This window comes from Scomber scombrus, chromosome 4 (genome assembly GCF_963691925.1).
Source record: "Scomber scombrus chromosome 4, fScoSco1.1, whole genome shotgun sequence".
NCBI classification, from domain to species: domain Eukaryota; kingdom Metazoa; phylum Chordata; class Actinopteri; order Scombriformes; family Scombridae; genus Scomber; species Scomber scombrus.
Genome location: NC_084973.1, coordinates 5,786,115 through 5,810,835, shown reverse-complemented (window position 1 = coordinate 5,810,835; position 24,721 = coordinate 5,786,115). Strand labels below are relative to the sequence as shown.

At 37.4% G+C, this 24,721-nt stretch overlaps 2 protein-coding genes across 2 annotated transcripts; one reads left to right on the top strand and one right to left on the bottom strand.

The window, feature by feature from the left end:
* The first annotated feature begins 5,034 nt into the window (after positions 1–5,034).
* On the top strand, positions 5,035–24,444 carry top3b (DNA topoisomerase III beta). The gene is made up of 18 exons (XM_062417431.1): positions 5,035–5,287; positions 10,235–10,366; positions 11,158–11,264; positions 11,406–11,480; positions 12,400–12,596; positions 12,774–12,930; positions 13,121–13,234; positions 14,276–14,366; positions 15,579–15,733; positions 15,859–15,964; positions 17,545–17,691; positions 17,868–18,041; positions 18,242–18,370; positions 18,623–18,772; positions 19,334–19,434; positions 21,726–21,927; positions 22,893–23,080; positions 23,504–24,444. Exons 1-18 carry the CDS (start codon positions 5,218–5,220, stop codon positions 23,783–23,785), a joined length of 2,577 nt encoding a protein of 858 aa, XP_062273415.1. The 5' UTR covers positions 5,035–5,217; the 3' UTR covers positions 23,786–24,444.
* Positions 6,600–9,199, bottom strand: LOC133979693 (interleukin-25-like). Its single transcript, XM_062418265.1, has 3 exons — positions 9,185–9,199; positions 8,219–8,394; positions 6,600–6,828 (listed from the first exon to the last, which is right to left on the bottom strand). The coding sequence occupies exons 1-3, from the start codon at positions 9,197–9,199 to the stop codon at positions 6,600–6,602; spliced, it is 420 nt and encodes a 139-aa protein (XP_062274249.1).
* Positions 24,445–24,721: the final 277 nt, after the last annotated feature.

Here is a 24,721-nt window from a genome sequence, read left to right as displayed (position 1 = left end):
AGAATCCTTTATGCAGCCATCACATGCACATTTACGAGCTTCTCATTTTTTGTCTTTTGCAATCAAGGACCAATTGCTTCAAACATTATTAATACTTTCCAGTGTAAAGTCAACCATTGTGTTCATTGTAAGCTGTGTGTGTGCTGTGTTAGAATGGAGGGTGTAGCAACAGTAACTCAGCCAAAGGGCAGCTCAGTGTCACATGCTTGTTTATGTGCTTTTGGAGGCTTTCCCAAACATAATAAAAGAATTAAATGTACACAGTATGCATGTATATATATTCATATAGTCCATGCTGAGACCCTGAGGCTAATCTATACCCAGCAGCCCCAAACCACAGCTCAAGCCCCCACCCCAGGTTATGCAGAACAGCCCCAGCATGTCATATCCATAGGCCTGCATCTGCTCTCCAGTATGAGCCCCTTTCTCAGGGGGGATCTGCTGACTCAATGGACTGCAGGGAGGGGTCGAGGGGAGGGGGGTTAGGATGCATTTAATTGATTACCTACTTTGAAGTGTGGAGGAGGGGATGAATGTAGCCACACACACACACACACTCACACACACTCAGCCACACACGCAGTTCTCTCCTCCAACCATCTGTCCTGGGGTCAACACCCCATCACCATCCCAAAAGAAGAGGCACAGACAAGCCTCCTCACCCCACGTCAGCCTCACACACAGCTCTCTCCATCTTTTCGAGCCCCGCCCCCCAACGGCCCGCCCTCAGCAACCTAGCCAAAGGCCAGAGAGGAATAGAGTAGATGGATGGTTGGATGGATGGATGGATGGATGGATGTCCACACAACTGTGATTTCAGTGGCTGTACATTTTTGACTAGTCAGAGATGACAGCATGGCATTACTTTACATGATACTGGAAGCATGATGGTGATTTTTACTCTTTTCTATTCTGTCAGCTCAACAGAATCTAGGCTCTCAGTATTCATAAGAGATTAAATTTGAACTAAGCAGTATTAGATAACAGCGAGAGAAAAGCTTGAAATCAGCTGTACCATTCCATGTCCTCTACTGCCATCTAGTGGTCAAATTAAGGAACAGTCTCTATTCAGCCCCTTGGTCTGACAGTTGTAATATAGGTCTGGTAATCATTGGGTTGTCTAACAGGGACAGTACATAATACAGTTAGCCTAGTGTTTCACAAAGAAGCTACAACAAGGATCTCCCCCAACACCTACATCAGGGGTCTCAAACTCATTTTAGTTCAAGGGCCGAAAACAGCCCAATTTGATCTCAAGTGGGCCACACAAGTAAAACCATTGCATAATAACCTACAAATGATACATAGATAGCTTTCTATTTACTGTGAAAAATGAGTGCAATTTCATCAATATTATGTCTCCTTTTTTCAGATTATTTTCACAGAAGCTGCTGATTGACAACATTTTGTACAATGTTCAATATATGAATGGTTTAAATATGACCACAATATTGTATTCTTGTATTTCTTTCTAATATAATGTATTCTGGTCAGTGAGGAAATATGTCTGAAGCAGCAGAAAAATTGGAACTACTTTTCAGAAATGTTCATACTTTGCAAAGTTATCCAGTGGGCCTGATTGGACTCCTTGTTGGGCTGGTGTGACACTAGAAGACTGTTTTTACACTCATTTGCTGAAAGTGCTCTGTGCCATTGTGCGGATTTGAAGGCGTGGGCTCAGAGGTATTACATCACAAACAGTTTGAAAGCCAATCTTAGTTCAATATTGACAATTATTTAATCTTTAGATACTGTTCAGGTCAAATTTGACTCAGACTTTTGACAGCTATAAAAACAGCCCAAACGTCATTCTTTTACTTTGAAATTTGATGACTTTTCCTAAAGTGGCCAAAATGCAGAAAAATTACAATATTTTTTAAAATGTTATACTTTTGTATAGGTGCGACAGATTTGTGTCCATTGCAGATATTCTGGATCAGATGTGAGCCATATCTATTGCCATGTGTTTTAGTGAAATGAATAGTTAATAGTTTTAATAAGATAGTAGTTATGAGGATTTCTTTTTATGATGTAGCAGTGAAGACTGATGGCTCTAATGGTTATACAATAAACCCCACAGTTCCATTAAGTTCTTGTTATTTTCACTTTACATAAAATACATTTCCATCATTATTGCTATGTTATATTTTCATGTCTTAGGTAAAATAGGACATGATATTGTGTGGTAGTAGATGTTTTTGGTGTAAAAGCTAAAACAAATACACTCTCTCTGCTCTCTGAAACATGAATCAAGGTTTAATCACACATTTATTGATCAGTCAGATCAACTATTGATGCTTTCTGAACACATCTGTGGTTCAACATTTGGTATAGACCCTTTTTATGACGGGATTCTTAGACTGGGTCAAAACAGTATGTAAGACTTTTTTCCACATTCATCTGTTGAAAGGGGAAATTTTGTCTGTGCTCATTGACAATCTGATTTTAATGGGTAGATCTTAAAGTACAATATGTGCATCTGCTGAAAGACGCATCATAGCCTCCACAAGTGTGATGTGGAAACTTGAAGCCTCCAGTGCACAAACATTGAGAATGGACTTAACAGTGACGGAGGAGACATCTTGTTTCCAACAGTTCAGCTGCTGAAATGAAATGCATATTTGTTGATTCTGAACATTTTAAATTAGAGGTTTCATTTTAAGATTTTTAACAAGATAATTAAACTTTTTTTGTGGAAACAAAAATACACAAATTATCATTCAAAGTAGAGCATTTTACATACATCTCAAAACATGTCTGTAGGGGATACTTTTGTACATAATAACCTAACCCATTTTTTTACTATATTTTTTACTACTTTTGTCTTTTATTACTTGTGTACATACTTTTTTATGTAATTATTACTGTAATAAGGATACTGCACCATACAGTAATTTTGCCATAAAATATTGTACTTTACAGTAGATTTGTGGTCAGTTTAATGTAAAAATGCAGTAGGTTGTGATATTACTGTGAATTGTTGTGAATTTATAGTAATTTTAGATAATAAATACAGTATCATTTTACATTAAAATACTGTATCTTCACAGTACTATTGTGTCTGGTTTGCTGTAGAAACACAACAAACATTACTGTGATTTTCAGGTAAATTACTATAAAATAATTAGTATACCACTGTGAATTTACTGCAGTTATTAGCCAGTGATTTACTGTGAAGTTACAATTGTAATTTTAACAGTGTACTCTCTAAAGCGTTTATTAGTATTTCTGTGGTTTTGGTGATGTTGTATGCAAGTATGCCAGTATTTAAGTACATATGTTCCTTGTGTGAGTGCATTTATTCTCTTTAATGTAAAAAGAAAAAAAGTGGTTGGTGTTGATCTTGGCGTTGATTATTACTTTGGATGTACATTGCTTCTATGACCTCTAGTGGTGGATTTTGATGTTTTCCATATTTTCATCATTTGTTAAGAATCAATGAAATCCTGCCATAAAAGCTAGGAGGGTGAAAGGAGGGAAGAGAAAATGAAGGCAAAAAAAGGAGATGGAGGGAAGTATGAAGCATGAATGTATTAAATGTACACTGCATGTATTAATGGATGTTTGAATTAATTAATCATTCGCTCTATCAATAAAATGAACCATGCTTCTCTCATGCACTGACTGAAATGACTGCCGTTAATCCATTCAACATTTGACTGGTGGCAAATTTTCACTTTATGATCTCTATAAAAACCACATCTATAAAGGATAGAAAAAAGTGGTGTCTCTAATATTCTGTATGTAGAATAGGTCAATGTAAAATATCGACATATGGAAGTGGAACTGGATAGATCATTCACAGTTTAGTGTTTATTGAAATATATGACATGGTTGAGGGGTAGTGTCTGATAACAAAGCCTCCATACATATAAGTTATTATATTAATACTAGCCTAAATAACTATCTGTATAATTCCTGTTCTTAAATCTTTCGAAGAATGTGGAGTTATAGTCTCTCACTCTGACCACAATAGGGTAGATTACGTTTACCTTATATACATATAAATCCAATACATTATATCAACACCTAATATCATTATGAAATTTCTGAGATGTTTGCTCATTAAATCAGAGGACATTTTTTGGATATTGTATTAGAAAAGGAACATGGCACTTATATTACTATTCCTCGTCAAATTGTTTCAGAATTTGTAGATTTTGTAATCTGGGACACTAGTTTTTAGGCTTAGAAATACTTTGATTTATACAAAGAAGCCTTATCTGCCAAAACCTTCTGAAACGTACGTACCCATATTTTGTCATTTAATGTCCTAGGCCTACAGTTTTTAGGTTAAAAACTAGTAACCTGTATGTCATTTTAAACAATATAACTTACACAATATGCATATACTAGTTAACTTCAAAACAATTGGATAAAAAAAGAGATAAATGCACTGGAGCTTCATTGTCCCACATAGTCAATGTCCCATTTTACCCTAATCCACCCTAAAGGACTATAAAACTCCCTTACAAACTTTTGGCTTGAAGCAGTCCTTCCTTACATGTCTCTGTCCTCTCTGTCTCTTCTCCTACAGTTTACTTTTACATGCCTTCCTATCTTTCACATGCCTGCCATCCATCTCTGGTGTCTGTCTGGTCCATTCAAACTCAGTTTCACCCATGTGGTGAATGTGTTTGAGGAATAGCTGAGGAGTCACATCTGTAAACTACAAATGACAGGATGTTCTAACAAGTCGCACTAATATTGAGGATGAAAATGTTCTAACTTAATCTGCAGTTGTCAGTTTTTTATTACAAAGCTAATGGGTGTGATATTTTACATTTGAGAATTACAGTGAGCATTTTGAATGAAAGAAGAGCAAATATTAGAAAAAATGTTACTCTGGTTGTCAAGGTGAAGTCAATGCATCACTGGCTCAAGCAACAAGGAATGTGTATAATGTTATGGGAGAATGAACCGTGGATTTAGGAATTCACACTGTCTAGATAGAATGATGATTTTCATTCATCAACCGGAAGCAGTCCAAAAAATGTATTCGCTGACACCGGAAGTGAATCAATGGAACTGTCATGGCCGCTCTTGTTGTGTATAGCATACTGTAGCTTGGTGGCAAACAATAATGGGAAATTAATATTTATTTCCGTTTAAAGCACTTGACGAGTAGTTATTGGCAGCAGCCGTTGCTCAAATTAGAGATAAGGTAGACAGTTAGACAACAGTAGTAACTTTATATAGCGTATAACTTCATTCACAATGAGAACTGTTTTAATGGTGGCAGAGAAACCCTCTTTGGCTCAGTCCATAGCCAAAATCCTCTCGAAAGGTGAGTGCGCTTTTATTTCTATGTAATAAGCTACCGTTTGTGATAAGAGACCTTCATTAAGCACGGAAGAACAACACTGGTGTTTCGGTTAAATCGGTGACCGTGTTAACTGGTGACTTTCTGCTGAATGAGTCTGATTAGTCGTAGTGATGGTGTGACAGATTAACTGGTGGTTGAGTTAACTGGTGACTTTAGTAGGTTACTGTGTCGATGCCTGTTTAAAATGCTGTAACCACCAGTCACAATAATTAATTTTCGAAATGGTTGTCAGTCTTATATTCCAACATGAATTAGATGTCAGATCAAGTTTAGAACTGGTTATTCTTTCATACATCCTGAGAGATGTAGTGTTCAGATTAAACCTAGCTTGGAGTTAGCTGCTAAATTAGCTGGGTTAGCTCAGCTGTGGCCAGTTGTGATAACATAAGTTTAACTTGTGACACCAACATCTGTAATGTTATCCACCTTCAGACATGTTTGTATTAAAGGCTGTAGCATGTATCATGTTGAGACGGGACTTTATTTCACTCAGACTGAGCTTGAATGACTTTCGTTTTTAATATACTATTGGTTTATGATGAAATTAGTATTGGCTCTGGGATTCCTGGGTAACAGGGGATGTGGGTTGGGAGTGTGTGTGTGTGTGTGTGTGTGTGTGTGTGTGTGTGTGTGTGTGTGTGTGTGTGTGTGTGTGTGTGTGTGTGTGTGTGTGTGTGTGTGTGTGTGTGTGTGTGTGTGTGTGTGTTTCGTTTTTGATTTGTTTGTTTGCCTATTTTTACTTATTTTATTTTATTTAAAATATATATATTTTGTTTATTTATTATTTATTTATTTATTTTTCCAATTCTGGCTTACTTTGCCAGTGGCTAAAGGGTTGATAGAAGGTAAACTAGGGTTATGGGAGGGGGACTGATTCTCCCCCATTGCTGTATGCCTATAGGCAATTATTATGAGTTGATGTTCCTCTTGTAAATGACAAATATATAAATAATTTAAAAAATGTGATCATCATGTGTGTATTTTAGTGACGTTAATGTAGTGATATACAGAACAGACCTCAGTAAAGCAGAAACCCTTCTATCAACCAGGCTCCCATAAACCTACGAAAGGACACCATAAGCATACCAGTTAATGTAAAATGTCTTTAATTACTATGATGAGCTGTTAACAGGCATGTATTGAATGATGACATTCTCCCAGTCTACTGGAAAAAAATAACTGAATGAAATGGACTAATTATCAGAGACCGTTCCTCTCATGCGTTCTTAACATTCACCAAGGTCCTGTTGGACAATGGAGCACTCAGTCCTGTTCAGCTGTGTCTGGAGATAGCACATATACAAGCTATGGTGATGAGCTCGAACTCCAGAGAGTAGCTGGCCGTGGGGAAGCAGCTGGGGTTCTTCTTGAGGACAGGCATCCTCAGGGACACGGGGATGGTCTCCAGACCAAAAGCCGTGTCCAGCCCTCTGCAGGAGTGGCTGGTGTGGCAGCTGGCCTCATGGATGACCTGAGGAACACGGTTTAAGTCGATGTTCTCCCTGGTGAGACATGAGGAGCAGAGGGAGGTCAGTCTGACAGTTCATGTGGTTAGAAAGAAGCCTTATGTATGTCTGTAGAACTTTCCTCTGCTACAGAAATGTCTGATCTTTATCCTGTATCCTCTGATAGTCACACACTTCCTTCATCTCACCAATTATTAATCAGTCTGCTCTACTGAATAGATCCTTGACTGTGTGTCAGCAACCAGCAGATGAAGTCAGTCCTACAGAAGGATCTCTTATCAAACATCAGTGTATCTGTGAAAATGACTAAAGACTATAAAAACATCATGCATCCTCACATACAGTATGTAACAGTTTTTGACTTTGTTTGCACATGCAAGCAATGAAAAGGTTCTTTAAGGTTTCTTTCCTACATTAACTTAGTTATTTATAAATTCATTATAATTTGACTTTTGTAGAACAGAATGAGCTGTTTTTCATTCCTTTCTCTTTCTGTCATGTCTTTTATCCTCATATTTTGTGTTGGAGCTGGCTGATAGTAGTTGCAATCAATATCACAATAGTAACAGAATATCTATAAAATCAATCTAAATGACAAGAAAGCTGATTTATTTCAATAGATAAAAAAGTGCTGAAATGAATGAAAAGCAGTTTGATCTTAATATCGTTAAAATAATTTATCAAGCAAATATATGTTTATTCAACATCTACAATGTGAGGATTTGCTGCTTTTCTCTATTGAATCATTTGACAGTTAAGTCAATATTTAAATAATACTAATATGTTTGGATCGTGATAAAAAAAAAGATGTGAGGTTGTCAGTGTAGTTTCAATCTTAAACTTCAATAAGTCATTTTGTTAGTGCCTAATTATAATTTTCTTGAAAGTCATTAACTGACTGAAAATCAGAAAATAATCAATACTGTTATTTCTATAATCCATACTATTAAAATCTGTTATTGGTGTATTTCTGCATATCATGTTTAAATGTTGAGTTTACTATGTTATGTTACTATGTTTATTATGTTTACCTCCACTGGTCCAAAGCTGAATCATATCTACAACCCTATCTACAATCATTATTTTCATTATTGAATAATATATCGATTTTATTTTTAGTTACAAAAAAACAAAAAAGTTCTCAGAGGTCAGTGTGACATCGTGGAATTTCTAGTTATTTGTCGTTGTTGTTCAGCACAAACTTCAAAAGTCCCAAATTCTAAATAATATAAAACCAGCAAATCATCACATTTGAGAAGCTGGAAGCAAACGGGTGTTCAATGAACCAACCACCAATCAATCAATGAAACGACTAATCATTCATTCACTAATTCATTCTACTTCTCTGTGGCTGAAACACAAGGTTCAAATGGAAATGAGGAGTGATACGCAGCATGTAGTTCCTGCGCGCTGAGGCAACACTCACACGTAGCTCCAGGTGGCGATGCTGCGCTCGTTGATGCGGCTGGGCAGGTTGACCAGCTGGCTGTGGTAGTCCTGCAGGCTGTATGTACACAAGGATTCATCCATACACTGGCTGCCCAGAGGCATGGCCAGACACTGGTGGAAGGCCAGCAGGCACAGCAGAAAGACACGCAGCAACTGGACACACACACGACAAAAAACACCACTGTGTTATTATATTTTTTTTTTTGAATTGATCATCTTGCCAACCCTTATTTCTCACAAATTACTTTTCCACAATGCAAACGGACTATTACTTTTATTTATTACATTTCTTTTTTATATTTCAGTGACGTGCACGCAACAGCTGAGACAGCGTTCACAGCATGGGTCACTTTTTCTCATTCTCTGGCTTTCTCAGGACCTTTAATTCCCCCTCTTACACTCTAAGTAATGACATGTGTTTCTGCTGATCTATGTCTGAGAGCAGGACCTCAGTCTGAGAGCTCATAAAGTTCTTTTTTTTAGTCTTTGGTGCCATTTTCATGAATGGAGCTTCTCTACAACCTGCAGGACACCTGACCTTATATGGTATATTTAGGGCGTCATTCATGTTAATTTCCTAATCTCAGGAATGTGCGTTCATTTAGAACCGGTGGTTTAAATAGCCGTGGTTATCCTGATGAGGAAAATGCGCAATATATCCCTATTTTCAGAAGTTTTAACAAAAAAATAAAATAAAAAAATCCATTTATCAGTTTTTCTTTCCAATGCATTTGAGCTATTTGTGTAAATAATATGACCAGTTGACACCTATCAATAAAGCTCTGGAAAGACTGTGTATCTTAGAATGACTAAATAAACTAAAGGTGGACATGTTACATAATATATAAACCAAAATCAACCTCCTGCACCCTTAAAGTCATAAGTGGTCTACTTTAGAGGCACCAAACATCATCATCCATCAACATAAAGAAAGGTTTCTTACCTGGAGCTGTTCCATGACTGACTTCCTAGAGTATGAGAGGAGACCCAAGTGATGGAGCTGCAGTTTTTTTGTCGTGGAGACTTTGGAAACCTGCCTCTATTTATACACCCTGGTCTTGTCAGGATTTCTACTCATTGTCTGTGTGTGTGTGTGTGTGAGACAGAGGAGGGGGGGGGGGGGCTGTAGGAGAACATATTGGTCACTCTGGTTCCTATCATAACAGTGTGTGTCCGTGTTCTTGTCATTAGCATTTAGCCTTGACAGAATAGTTTTATTCAGAGAGGACGTCATCATGTAGCATTGAGTCCAGGTAACGGGGTGGGGGGGGGGGTCAGTCTGACCTCATGTCAAACTCCACTTCTGACTAGTCAAAGTACATGCCCTAGTTTTAGAAAAAGAAAATTGATTGAATTTCATGTTTTGAACATGTTCGGTAAGGCCACTTAAGATCCACATTTATAGGTGTTTTTTTTCTTTTTCTTTTTTTGAAACTTCCCTTTAGAAAACAACAAAACATCTTGTTAAATACTTAGTACACATCAAGTTAAACAGAAGAGGTAGATTTACTCTGGAAACTAACTGGAACAAAACAGAAAGACCCAAACCTACTTTGTTTTAGTTCATCTTTTGGGGCATTCAGACTCACAAATATACACACTGGCCTCTTCATCAGGAACACCTGTGTAATCTAATTCAATCCATCACAACAGCTCTGCTATAAATTCTACATTTATGAAGTTTATATATTTTCAGTTTTTGTTAACATTGTCAGAAAGGTGTTCTGAATATTTTGTCCCCCCCATTAAAATACATGAGAGGAGCAAAATATTTGGAACACAATATTAGGAGAGTTTTAATAATATTAAATGTATCTGACCACTTATGGCCAGTTAGTATCATCATTTATGGTCATATAAATGGTCAGAATGTACTGAGCACTTATTATTTGATTAGATCTATGGGACACATTGAAATGTTTTGAATTCCCTGCACCTTGAAATGACTGAACATACTCATTTGACCACCTCCTCTGTTCTCCTCGGCCTTTAGGAAGTTGTACAAGTCGAAAGGGACTCAATGGAGCGTGCTCGGTGCACGAATACGCCGGCAGCTTCCAGGGCCAACCTGTTCGCTTTAAGATGACTTCTGTTTGCGGACACGTGATGAGTCTGGATTTCATCGGTGGGTATTGTCCATAAACACGTCCTGCTCACCCTCCACATGACTTTCAGGTGATGGCTTTTCCTTGCAGTTTTTATAAACTATATGGTCTACCAGCTCTACCCTATCCACACTGACTGGGACATATTCAGGGTCCAACTGGGCCATGCTATTGCTGACTTGGTTAAGTATGCGGACACTGTTCCATCTCCATCATACATATGTTTTTTGTGAGGATTTATGTATCCCCTCTAAAACTACAATCAAATACAATAATGTCAAGCCCTGGTTCTAAAGATATGCTATATAATCTTTATATATAATTTGGCACCTCTCAGCCAGTCTGAGTCAGCTCCCCCCCCTGCCACTTCACACCCCCAAGCCACCCAGCAGTCCTCCATGCTTCTCTTCCACTACAGAAAATCCCCACCACTGGATTCCCCGGCTTTCACCAGACATTTTAAACCAGTCCCCGTTCCCCTGCTCTACACCAGCCTGCTTCACAAATTCTATTACCATCATCCCTGATACGGAGAATTTGTTCATCAATGTTTAACTTATTCCAACTTCCGAGATAAATGGAACGCAGCAATAGACATGATGATGTTGATAATTACTTTACTTTACGGTTAGACAATAAATTATTATTGTGACAGGCCTACGCCTCCACCCAGCGTCACAGTGTCTATGCTGTGTGTTATTTGTCAGATTTTTGTACAGAATATTAATGTTTTTGCATGTTTTGAAAGCTGGACTAAGACAAATTCCTTGGATTTCTTAACTTAGCAAATAAATGTTGTTATGTTTTTAAGGCAAGTACAACAACTGGGACAAGGTGGACCCTGCAGAACTCTTTAGCAAAGCTCCCACAGAGAAGAAGGAGGCCAACCCCAAACTCAACATGGTCAAGTTCCTCCAGGTACGTTTTACACCCAATTCATTAGAATAGAGATGGACTCAGTAGTTGGTTTTTGCCTGCATTCTTTATTCTTTAGCTGGAGGTCAGTGTGTTATGCCTTGTATGATTGAAACTTACCCCAAATTTCTGGTGTCATGTCAGGTTGAAGGCAGAGGCTGCGACTACGTGGTTTTGTGGCTGGACTGCGATAAAGAAGGCGAGAACATCTGTTTTGAGGTAAACTAAACTGATTCCTGAGCATTAGTTACTAAATGCTTCGGTTTTGCTCAGTTTAACAGTGTCAGTCAGGTATGAATTGTGCCAAGTATTAGCAGAGCTTTGCTTACTTGGATATTGGAGCAAGACAGATGTATCGGTTAACCAATATTATTGGCCGATATTTGCCTATCACAGATATATCGGGTTCGGCATATGTTGTCTGATATGCACCAATATTTTTTTTCAGTTATATAGACAATACATTTTATGTATATTTAATCTTTTTCTTAATTCAAGTTTAATGTTTACATATATATTTTTTGTTGTATGTGATTTATAGTCATTTATAATTATTAAATTCCTAGTGAAGTTTTTGAAGTGTTTCAGTCATTTTATACAATAAATATTGTCAAACTGTAAAATATCATGCCTCCGTTACATATCTTTTTCACAAGTGTTTGATAACTGCATTGCCAAAAATGTGGTTTTTATGTACATAAATATCGGTATAAGCATCAGCTCCAAAAATCCAGTATCGGTTGGGCTCTATTGGGTACACTGGAAAAAGTATCATTACCTGTAATTAAAAGTTATTTATATGGAGTTGTGCTGTAGCCCTGCAGTAAAGCCTAACTGTCTTCGTTCAGTGTAATGGGACAACTCAGACTGTCATGGAATCACCCAAATTCAACTGTTTTCATTGGCTAACAGTGTCATTGGTTCTGGGAAGAGATTTTGAAGTTGAATATTTTATACTTAAAGATGTGTAGAGATTCTCAGTTGTCCAGGTCAAAGCATCACTGTTTAGCACTGTTTAGTACTGTTTAGTAATGTTTAATACTGTTTAGTACTGTTTAGTACTGGGGACCTGGAGGAGCAAGCAACTTTAACATGTTTATCTCTCTAAGTCTCAGTCACTATTTGTGTTGCCTCTCAGGTCCTTGATGCCATCGAGCCAGTGATGAACAAGGGAGGAAGCAGGGAGCAGACTGTGTACCGAGCCAAATTCAGCTCCATCACTGACACGGACATCTTCAACGCCATGAACCGCCTGGGAGAGCCCAACCGCAATGAAGCCCTGTCAGTGGACGCACGGCAGGAGCTGGATCTGCGCATTGGCTGTGCCTTCACCCGGTACGTAAAATGATTAAGAGAAAATAAAATGAAATAAGAAATATAAGAATAAAAATAAGAGAAAATTGTATTAAAAGTTAGAGCAAAAAACTAGGTTAAAATGAAATAAGAGCCGGTCTTAGGTTTTGAATGTCACATGACAGGATGCGTGTCTTCTATGGGTTTAATATTTTGTAGGTTCCAGACCAAATATTTCCAGGGCAAATACGGTAATCTGGACTCCTCTTTGATCTCATTTGGACCATGCCAGACCCCGACGCTGGGCTTCTGTGTGGAACGCCACGACAAGATCCAGTCCTTCAAACCAGAGACTTACTGGATCATCCAGGCAAAGGTAGAGTCCTCTCTCTCTCTCTCTCTCTCTCTCTCTCTCTCTCTCTCTCTCTCTCTCTCTCTCTCTCTCTCTCTCTCTCTCTCGCTCTCTCTCTCTCTCTCTCTCTCTCTCTCTCTCTCTCTCTCTCTGAGGAAGTATCAATGATGTCATCCCACTGTGGTCAATGACAGACATGCTCTGTTATGATCAGGTGTTCAAAGGAAAGGACAGCCCACTGACGCTGGACTGGAGCAGGATAAGGGTCTTCGACAGAGATGTGGGTCAGATGTTCGTCAACCTGGCCAAAACATCCAGGGAGGCTAAGGTAAGAGCCAAACCTCACCAGTTTATTCTGTGGAGTAGAATGACCTCAATGAATCCACTTTTTGACTGTAATGATTATTTAATTACATTTCTACAATCAGTGTTTACAGTAGGTTGTAAATGTGGAAAGTACAGCTGGACTAATACTGGATTTGTGAGCTGATAATGACACGACATACAAAACGTACCAATTAAAATAATAAGGAATGAATAAATGAAGTGGTTTTAATCCAGACAGAAAACTTCACCAGTGAGACTAAACTGAGGTTGAACCGTCCAAACAGTTTGAATTCTGTTGCCAATCAAACATCTGTGCTGTTATTGGCTAGTTTTAATGCCTCTGCCACTGTTTTTCTCATCTGTGTGGGCTTAGCAACTCAGCAGATCACAGCACAGAAGCCCCGCCCAGGGTCCCAGAGGATCCTTTTAAAAGTCTTAAAATGTCTTAAATTTAGTTTTTGATATTCAAGGTTTAAAAATGTGTTGAAATGTCTGGAACTGTAGGAGTGATGGTATTAAATTTGATTTGATTGTAATTATATTTGTTCAATTTGTGGTATTTATCATAATTATCATTATTTTTTGATTATTTTAAATAACCAACCAATCAACTTATTACTGAAAGTAAAAAATAATCAGCAGTTGGAACTATAATGAAACTAATCATTAGTTACAGTCCTATATAAATGAGCTCCATTACAACAGTAACATCCTGCTTTTACATTATTATATATATCTCATAATATATTATGCATGAGTACAACAGTCACATGTGGTAATGCATACTATTACTGAAGTGACATAGCCCCATAACAAATGAATATCAGCCGAATATATTGTCTTCACTATTTTTGTAAACTCTCAAACATGAGCATCAGCCTCAGAAATCCATTATCAATTAATCTATAATCCTTATGATTTAGTCCATTTTGATATTGTAGACCAGATTAGAGATGACAGATTTAGCACCACAACCCAAGTCATGGTCAGATTGAGCTCATCTGAGTGTGATACAGACTGTGTAATCCTTCCTTTAATACAGGTGGAGTCAGTGAGTAAGAAAGAGAAGAGCAAGCAGAGACCCCAGGCCTTGAACACAGTGGAGATGTTGAGAGTGGCCAGCTCTTCCCTCGGTATGTTCACATTGACATGAACAGCTTCACATTTCTTCCCCCACTGTTAGATAATTAGAGGGAATCAATGCTTGTTTTTGTTGGGGGGGTTTTTTAGGGAGGGCTAAGAAAGGTCTCGTTTTGCAATTTGTTTTTGTTTTTTATTTGAGGTGGGGATTTAGGAGAGGAATTACTGTGTTATCATCAGTACTTATCATTAAGGCTGGTGATATTCTATGTTTTCTTATTGTTAACTAATTCCACATGTAGACCCAAACCAACAATATCTTAATGCTTCCCTACCCTGTCTATGACTCTCACCCCATGCTCATTGGGTCTTAAAAACAGCTTACATTTATAGTGATCTCCTAAAACTGCTGTACACTGTAGTTTTTAGCAATGTGTTGGGGACTATTTTCAGGTGAGGATTAATCAACAGTAAGGTGCTGTAGTGAGTATTATTGGCAGCAGGATGGTGTGTGGGGGATTGGGTGTGTGATGAAGTAACATGTCACCCAGTGCAATAGTGTTTTTAACCCCTTACATACTGTTCAGGTCAAATTTGACCCATTTTGACATTGACCTGTAAAAACAACCCAAATATCTTTTACCCTGAAATGTGATGACTTTTCCTAAAGTGGCCCAAAATGCAAAAAGATCAAAATATTTTGAATGTTATGCTTTTTGTGGGACACATTTTTGTCCATTGAACCAAATTATCTCCGTATATATTGCCATGTGTTTTAGTGAAATGAATAGTTAATAGTTTTAATAAGATAGTAGTTATGAGGATTTCTTTTTATGATGTAGCAGTGAAGACTGATGGCTCTAATGGTTATACAATAAACCCCACAGTTCCATAAAGTTCTTGTCTTTTTCACTTTACATAAAATACATTTACATCATTACTGCTATGTCATATTTTAATGTCTTAGGTAAAATAGGACATGATATTGTGTGATAGTATATGTTTTTGGTGTAAAAGCTAAAAATACACTCTCTCTGCTCTCTGAAACATGAATCAAGGTTTAATCACACATTTATTGATCAGTCAGATCCACTATTGATGCTTTTCTAAACACATCTGTGGTTCAACATTTGGTATAGACACTTTTTATGAGAGGATTTTTTAATGGTTAATATTTTTCAGTAAATCAGCTCTCAGTTTTGTTAAGGATATAAAAGCACATGAAAATGAAGAAATGAGTGACTCTGATGTTTTTGATGTCTCAGGCATGGGTCCCCAGCACACCATGCAGATTGCAGAGCGCCTGTATACACAGGGCTACATCAGCTACCCTCGTACTGAGACCACCCACTATCCAGAGAACTTTGATCTGAAGGGAGCTCTGAAGCAGCAGACCAACAATCCCATGTGGGCAGAAGAGGTGAGGGCTACCGTGGGGCCTAGGTTACACTAAAGTACATTGATTGTGTTTCTGCTCATGGACAGGCAGGAAGAGTAACATAAATGTGCTCTCCTAAAAGAAAAGATGTTTTCCCTCTCTATCAGGTGAGGGCTCTGCTTTCTGAGGGAATAAACCGACCCAGGAAAGGAAGTGATGCAGGGGACCATCCGCCTATCACTCCTATGCGGTCAGCCTCAGAAGGAGAACTGGGTGAGTCATTCAGCTAATTAGACAATACATAATAGATATCTCATGGAGTATCTGATCATTACAGCGCTGAAAAGAAAACACAACAAGGAACTAGAAAGCGAGGCAGTGAAGCTAAACATACTGTCCAGTTCTTATGAAACTGATGCTATAGCAGCATCTATGCTCACCTCTTTAGGACCGCCATTGTTGTTTTTGAACAAACAGTCGCTTTTCACTGTTCTCACACCTCGCCTGTAGTTGTAAGTAGTTCCTCGTAGGACACTGATTAACACAAAACCTGAAGCCTGATGAATCCAGCTACAGCTATTCCTTTGAATTCCTTCCCTCAGTGTTTGGAAGTAACTAGTTCCATGTAATGACATTATGCAATTTAATTAGAAAATAAATGTAAGTGTAAAAATGTGACTGAATACATATATTGCTGTTTTTAATTCTTTGAAATCAATACTTTTTATATTTAGTAATTAAATCATGATGTGGGCTTATGTGGAGCACACACCTTAAATGGTGTCACAGTACCAATTAAACCCATGCCAGATTTTTAACTTATTTCATCAAATATCTTTATTTTATAATATGATGATGAATACATTTTCAAATGAGAGATAAATGTTACTTTATAAGAAATGATCTCTCTTATAAATCATGTCAGTATCCATGAAAAACAGCTGAACTTAGATTTTGGAGCTTAATGGGAACACTTGCTGAAAACATTGGTTAGAAAATTAGAAAAGTCATCAAAAAGTCATCAAATGTAAAAAGTTACATTATTTATTACATTTTAAATAGAGTAACTAGTAATATGTAATCTATTACATTCCCAAAGTAACCCTCCCAACCCTGCTTTGAATACTGCTGTCTGTAAGGTCAAATATCAAAGAAAACAATTGATTATACAAGTATGAAGCTCCTTTTATTATAACACTCCAAAATCATCACTGGTGAAGCCAGTGTTGATTTCATAGTCTAATATAACCAGGAGGCAGAATGTGAATATAGGATATTAACAGTCTTTGAATTGGATGACTTTGACAGGACTTGTACTGAGAGTTATGTAATGTTGCTGTTAATCAAACAGATAAAGTTAGATTGAAACTTCTTTGGGGGTGGAACTATATTTTTAGTGTTCTTTCTTGTACCCCCATCATACACAGTCAGCAAATGGGCATGAGCAGCAAGAAATCAGTTATTTTATTATTATTATTGTTTGTGGCTCCCTGCAGGCCACTGAGGAGCCCTCCATGTATATGATATCAATATTTTTGGTACATTATTACCCAGTTCAACTGTGCAATATATATTTATATGTATTTATTTTTACATTTCAAAATCTGTGCAATAACAATATATAACTCAGGTATATTATCATTCACCACCAACATTACTCTTGTACATAATGTTACTATTCTGTTTACTATATATTTTTTACTTCTATTGTTTTTATTGCTTGTGTACTCTTCATTCTTTCTATTGATGCTCTTTGTGTTTTTCTTGCTATCCACTTTGCTGCTGCAATACTGTTCATTTCCCCACTGTGGGACTAAAGGAATATCTGATCTGATCTTCTGCTTTGTCCACAGGAAGCGATGGCTGGCGGCTATACGAGTACATCACACGGCATTTCATTGCCACTCTCAGTCAGGACTGCAAGTACCTACAGACCACCATTGACTTCAGCATTGGCACCGAGTCCTTCTCGTGTAGTGGCAAAACCCTGATATCGTCAGGTAAAGACTACATACATCCCTGCCTTTGACAACATGAACATTTCTTGCAAGCATTGAGACTTGTCCCTTCTTTACATCACAGTCTTCTACAGGCATACAGTTTTTATAGAAACTTCTGAGCCAATTAAAAGTGTGTTGAGATGGTTTGAGAACTTGAGTGTATATTCCATTCCCAGGTTACACCACGGTGATGCCATGGCAGGGAATCCCTCTGGAAGAGGCTATGCCAGTTTGCGAACGTGGAGACGTTTTCACAGTAGATGAGATCAAGCTGGTGGAAAAGCAGACCGGCCCCCCCGACTACCTGACTGAGGCTGAACTCATCACCCTCATGGAGAAACATGGCATTGGTATACCTCACTGCACTCAGACTGTTTATATCTTCTAACTGTTTGAGTTTGAGTTGTGGGTTTAAATATGAGTTGAGCAGAATTTCAGATATATGTTTTTTTCACAGAGGAACAGAGGAACTAGCTGAAAAAACATCTGACAATACTTTACTGTTACAGATGTTTGTATTAACTGCATGTTTCTTTCCTTCCTCCTGCAGGTACTGATGCCAGCATCCCCGTACACATCAACAACATCTGCCAGAGGAACTATGTGACAGTAGAGAATGGACGCAAGTTGAAGCCAACCAATCTGGGCGTTGTCCTGGTACACGGCTACTATAAGACAGGTCATTTGCCTCATGTTATTGTACATAATCTTACATTTATAATGGATGTGTATATATTTCTAGAACATGCTAAATTGCTCATTGTAACATACTCTATTGCAAATAGAAACATATAATCAGTCCCTTGAGATACGGACTAGTTACAGTGGTCCAGTTTATTAGAATGCACGAGCCAATTTCTGAGTGACTTTTTAACAATCAGACTTCTAATGGTTTTGTGTGTGTGTGTGTGTGTGTGTGTGTGTGTTACAGATGCAGAGCTGGTGCTGCCAACCATACGCAGCGCTGTTGAGAAGCAGCTTAACCTGATAGCACAGGGGAAGGCCAACTTCCAGCAGGTCCTGCAGCACACGCTGGATATCTTCAAGAGGAAGTTTCACTATTTCGTGGATTCCATCCCCAGTAAGTTTGCTGTACACAGAGGAGGACTCTGACATGAGGTCGTTCAAGAGCTAGTCTGCAAAAAAAAAAGGAGAACATTATGTTATTGTTGTTGTTATGTTATTATGAACATTGAAAATGGGCTTCTTTTTTAAAATCTATAACAACGATTCAGTCACAACTGAAATAAAAACAGGAGTTTATTAGACAGGTGCAATGGATGCAGTAACTATATGTTGTTTATGTGGTCACAAAAAGATTACATGGCTTTAAACCTACACAAATAATGTAATTCACAAAGCACTTTTCAAACATAAAGTCTTTCAAACATAAAGAATCCAGCTTTAAACCACTGGTAGCAGCAGAAACTACCATCTTCCAGCTTTCCCTTTTTGATTGTGACTTATGGAAGGACATAGACTGATGTAGCTCAGATCAGAAATAAATAAAGTCTCCAAGCCTCCAAATGCATTTAATAGGAGATTCAGGGTCGAGTTTAAAATGAATTGCCGAGTGTGTTCAAGTTTGTTTCCTTCCTGTGCAACTCCAGAATACACTAACTTCTTCTGTTGTGTTTTACAGGCATGGACGAGCTGATGGAAGTCTCCTTTTCCCCCATCGCTGCCAGTGGGAAGCCCCTGTCCCGCTGCGGCAAGTGCCACCGCTTCATGAAGTACATCCAGGTGAGCACAGTCAGAAGTACTGTTGATCCACTGACTGTTACTTCTCCACCCACTCACACTTTCATTTCCACGCAACTTTAACCATCACGAGCTGACCATGACCGGTCATGACCAGAATGAATTATAGTCTCTTCCACTTAGTGATTCAACTCGTCATTCAGCAGCTGAAAGCCTGAATGAGGTGAAATACTAACATAGAATGAATCATGGTCATGGTGCTGGATGCTGAGTTTATCTCTGGTAATGGATTTTATGATGCACTTTTATTCAATTTTGCATATTATGACAGGAGGTGAGCTATGGATTTAGTTCCTGAAATCACCAACTAGTTACAACTATTCTTATTAGCTTATTATCAATCAATTATCAATCAAACTTTATTTGTATAGCTTTTTTCATCATTTACATACTAAAAAACACAAAACATAAAAACAAACTAACAAACAAAAAAGAAATAAGGACTAAATAAAATCAGGAAGTGAGGAAACACTGTCATAACTCATGAATCTGCAGAGAGGAAACACCAGAGATAGAATAAAAATGTCAAAATAAAACCAAAGGTAATAAAAGATTAATGAAATATAATAAATAAATAATAACAATAAAGTCACTATATAATAAAGTGGGTCAAACCAGAAATGTGAGGAGAGGTATTAAAAATAAAATAATAAAACAACTAAAGAGGAAATGTGATGAAGTAAAAGCAGACATAAAAGGTGGATAAAATAAAGGACAAGTGCATAAATAAAATAAAGTTATTAGAAAAATAAAAGGAAAGATGCATCTTGTTTTTGTGTTGTAGAAATAAAGGAATAAAGTTATGGTTCTCAGTGTGGACGACCCTTGACTTGAAGGTTTTTGAATTATTATTTTCTTGGAAGTTCTATCTATAGACTGTTTACACAATGAAAACACTATTTGCCATGAACGACAACTGCAGATAATTAATCAAAACTCTTCTGATATTGTTTTATTTTATAGTTCTCAACTGAACTTCCTTGAGGTCAAGTATCCTTGAGGTGTAAGAAAACACTTCAAAATCGTATTTGAAGGTGGTTCATTGTGATTCAGAGTAACCATTTACAGCTTAATTAACATATTCTAAAAATAATATTTTAGAAGATATTTTGTCTATTTTTTTTACTTTAACATGGTCCCTGTGTATCCTTAAAAAGTCTTAAAATTTAGTTTATGATATTCATGGCTGAGAATGTCTTCAGATGTCTGGAACTGTAGGAGTTAAGATATTACATTTGATTTGTGGCTTTGCATTGTGCCTCAAAAAGTTGGGAAAACAAGTTTTTAATATCTTGCAGAATCAGCCAATAGATGATCAGCAACCTTGTTGACATCTTGCATAAACATTATCATCAGTTTGTGCTTATTTAGTTCACGTTGTAGTTGTGTTTTTTACTTTAAAATGATCATTCGTGTTCCCTTCTGGTTGACGTGATGCGTGTCCTTCAGAGTTCAGCTTAATAAAGGTCTTTAAAATGCAAAAAGCTGACGTGCTCCCCTCATTACCATTTCCATCTGATGACTAAAGCACTTTTAAATTCATGAATAAATCATAAGGACTGCCATCATGTCTGAATACATGTAGAGTGAGTTGTAGTGTGTGTGTGTGTGTGTGTGTGTGTGTGTGTGTGTGTGTGTGTGTGTGTGTGTGTGTGTGTGTGTGTGTGTGTGTGTGTGTGTGTGTGTGTGTGTGTGTGTGTGTGTGTGTGTGTGTGTGGTAAGATGAGGAGCTCACGTGTTTGGATTGTTCCATGTGCTCTGAGGATGTACGTTGTGTCTGTGTCAGTCTGTGCCACTCATGCACTTTGATTCAATGACTTTTACTTTTCTTTTGGCTTTGGAAAGTATGCAGACCCCCTTTCCTTTCTGCACACTTCTTTGTGTTTAAGATTTAATTAAAAATGGATTTTAAACTTCTTTTTTTTATGTCAATCAACACACAATAACCCATAATGCCTTCTAAATGACAACACAGATATGTGGCAGTATTATGAGTTGAGCACGACTGATACTGTATTTATGGGGTCGATACCAATAGTAGGGAATAAAACTATTCTGATATGGATATACTGGCCAACAATGTTATATATACAGAATATGTACATAAAATGCACATTTTGAATTAAGATAAAAGATTAAATATACATAAAAGGCTGCCTATTTAATGTAGTCAAAGTGAAAGTGAGGTTGATTATGTTGTGATGGTTTGTTTCTATAATGGATCAAAGTGAATAATCCTGCCATCACATCACTGACCTGACATGTATCTGCAGGCCAAACCCAGCAGACTCCACTGCTCCCACTGTGATGAGACGTACAGTCTTCCCCAGAATGGAGCCATCAAGCTGTACAAGGAGCTCCGCTGTCCACTGGATGACTTTGAGCTGGTGCTGTGGACCTCAGGGCCCCGGGGCAAGAGTTACCCCCTGTGCCCCTACTGCTTCAGCAACCCGCCTTTCAGGGACATGAAGAAAGGTAAATCACATCTTAACTCTTCATAATTGTTTTGGTTGGAGAGTGACTAATGAACTGTAGCCTTTTTTTAATTTTTTGGTTTTTTTTATGTTATTTTCAAATGTTAGATCTAATAAGACGTAGAAAATATCTGGCTCAATGAGATTTTTTTGTGTCCATGTGGTTTAGTCAAATTTAAAGGGGTTAAAATGTGAAAATAAACGTATGAATAACTTGCACACATTCTTTTTTTGTGGACCCAGCATCAAATTTCTGCTTTTAGTCCATTTTGAGAGAATATATTAGAGGATTATGGCAAACATGTCTAAGTGATGTAACCATAAAAACTTTTTAACACTAAATTGTCAAAAAAAAAAACAACATATCAACTTTTGTTATATTAAATAGTGAAAACCAACAAAAATACTAAATGTACATTTTAACAAACCTGATGCTGCTTTTAAAACTAGTTTTGTTAAAAAGTTGAAAAGTTCTGTCCCGGCCCATAATGGCAGCCATTATTTCTGAGACAATATATCGTCCAACAAAAGTAATTATCATGACAGGTGTACATACAGTTCAACTGGTGGATTGTTGACATATAAACATAATAAGATTGAGTAAAAGATTCAGTCAGTAGATGTGATTATCTCCATGAATGAATACATTTAAATGTTTCTTTTGTTGTTATGATGGGTTCATTAATGTGTTAACAGTTTACTGCTCTGAAGCTATACTTAGTCAAATATTCAACTCTTTTTTCAGTTCAGAGTTGTGGAGGCTGAAACACATCTGGTGCTACAGAGTCAAATATGATCACATACTGAACATTCTGACTTGACTCTGTAATATTTCATTGCTTATTAAGGCTTGTCTTTTCAGAGTAGGTGCACAGTTAGTTGGAGTTGATATTTCACTGTAATGCCTATATTTGATCTCATCTGCTTTTAAACCTTTCTAACCCTTAAACTCATGTGTTTTTCCAGGTATGGGATGCAATGAATGTACCCATCCATCCTGCCAGCACTCTCTCAACTCTTTGGGCATTGGACAGTGTGTGGAGTGTGACAGTGGGGTTTTGGTGCTGGATCCCACCTCTGGACCAAAATGGAAGATGGCCTGTAATAAATGCAACGTGGTGGTGCACTTCTTTGAACATGCTCATAGAGTGCAGGTAAGAAAATAGTCCTGTGTCTACATTATCTTATTCATATTGCCTGATATCACATACATTGCCTATATAGGCTTCATAGTGACCTTAATATCCATTAGACCTATTAATGACAAATATCTTTTTACACCACTGGGTGGTGCTGAGGTAAGACTAACCAGCTAATTAGCTTATAAAATCTGAGACATTGTTATAGATTAAAACATGAAATGCCAGAAATCCTGAGACTTGATTGGTAAAGTTTTAGTTTCTCTTTTCAGGCTTTCTGAAGACACAACAAAGAAATACACTGAACAGATTTTTCTTTCTTATGACTCACATGTGAGAGACAGCATGTATGATTGATTAGAATTGAGGTCAATAGTTCCCCATCTCTCCGTGTATGACTTATTGTGTAAAGTTTTCCTTTCTTCATCCTTCCCTCAGGTTGCTCAGGAGAGCTGTGACGCCTGTGATGCTTCTCTGGTTGCAGTGGATTTCAATAAGACTCGCACTCCACTTCCTGCCGGTGAGACCCAACACACCGGCTGTGTTTTCTGCGATCCAGTCTTCCAGGATCTTGTGGAGCTTAAACACGCCACTATGAGACACCCCATGCATCGGGGTGGGGGTGCAAGACGAGGAGGAAGGGGGCGAGGCAGGGGACGCCGTGGAAATCCTAAAAAACCTAAAGACAAAATGGCTGCCTTAGCAGCTTACTTTGTGTAGTGTGCCATGTTATTTGCTTTCTAATGTAGACGTTGTCTGTTTTTACACTAAGTAAAACGTACAAAACCAGTTTGATATGAGTGTGTTTGTTCACTGTCATCAAATATGTTCAACTTGTGTTCAACGTGTTTTCCAGTTAATAGAACAGAACATAATATCCACATGATCTCTATGACACAACACTTTGAGCTTTGAGCTTAGCATGCTAACACACTATCAGCTAATAAGTTAACATTCATTGTATCATGCTACAGCAGGAAACGATTGTGCCATTTACAATGTAAATGTAACTATCTCCACTAAGACTTTTCCATGTCTGGGTTTTTATTTTAACTTTCCATTTGCACTTTACAATACAGTCATTGTTATATTACATGTTTATTTTCCCTTCTCTTCTAACGTATTCATAGCGTGATAATGTGTAGTAGTATAGTAAAATAATGCTAGAGGTGTGGCCCTTTCATTTTTTATTTTTTTAACTGAATCAACAATGGAATACACAATCAGGCAAACACCATATCACACCTTCAGTCTACACAGCTCAGAAGTCAGTTACATCTATGAGGAAATAAAGACTATGATATAATATATTTTACATAAATATATTAAAAACAATTAAAATACAACTAAATTAATGTTTTCAAAGGTGGGGGCTTGTATACATAGAGGTTTCAGGGAACAGTGTTTCATAGTGGGTTTTTTTATTGTTTACTAGCTTAAGTGATTTTAATAAAGACTTCAATTCTAAGAGGAAAGGTTCAAGGTGATGTTTTTGAGAATTTCTGTTTATCAATAAAAAATCTGGCATAAAGAATAATAAAATGAATCAGATATTCTGCAGTATTATTCTCTGTGTTCTAGTAGCAGATGATATCTTTGAGTTTAAAAGAATATGCAGAGTCTTACAAAGACGTGAGACCAGTCCAAAGATTTTTC

Excerpts from the sequence above, each read along its gene's own strand:
- top3b (XM_062417431.1), top strand. The coding sequence starts at position 5,218 with ATGAGAACTGTTTTAATGGTGGCAGAGAAACCCTCTTTGGCTCAGTCC. Across the intron at positions 15,965-17,544 it reads AGCCTCAGAAGGAGAACTGG|GAAGCGATGGCTGGCGGCTA; the intron begins GTGAGTCATTCA and ends CTTTGTCCACAG. Across the intron at positions 18,371-18,622 it reads ACACGGCTACTATAAGACAG|ATGCAGAGCTGGTGCTGCCA; the intron begins GTCATTTGCCTC and ends TGTGTGTTACAG.
- LOC133979693 (XM_062418265.1), bottom strand. Across the intron at positions 6,829-8,218 it reads ATCGCCACCTGGAGCTACGT|GGAGAACATCGACTTAAACC; the intron begins GTGAGTGTTGCC and ends ATGTCTCACCAG.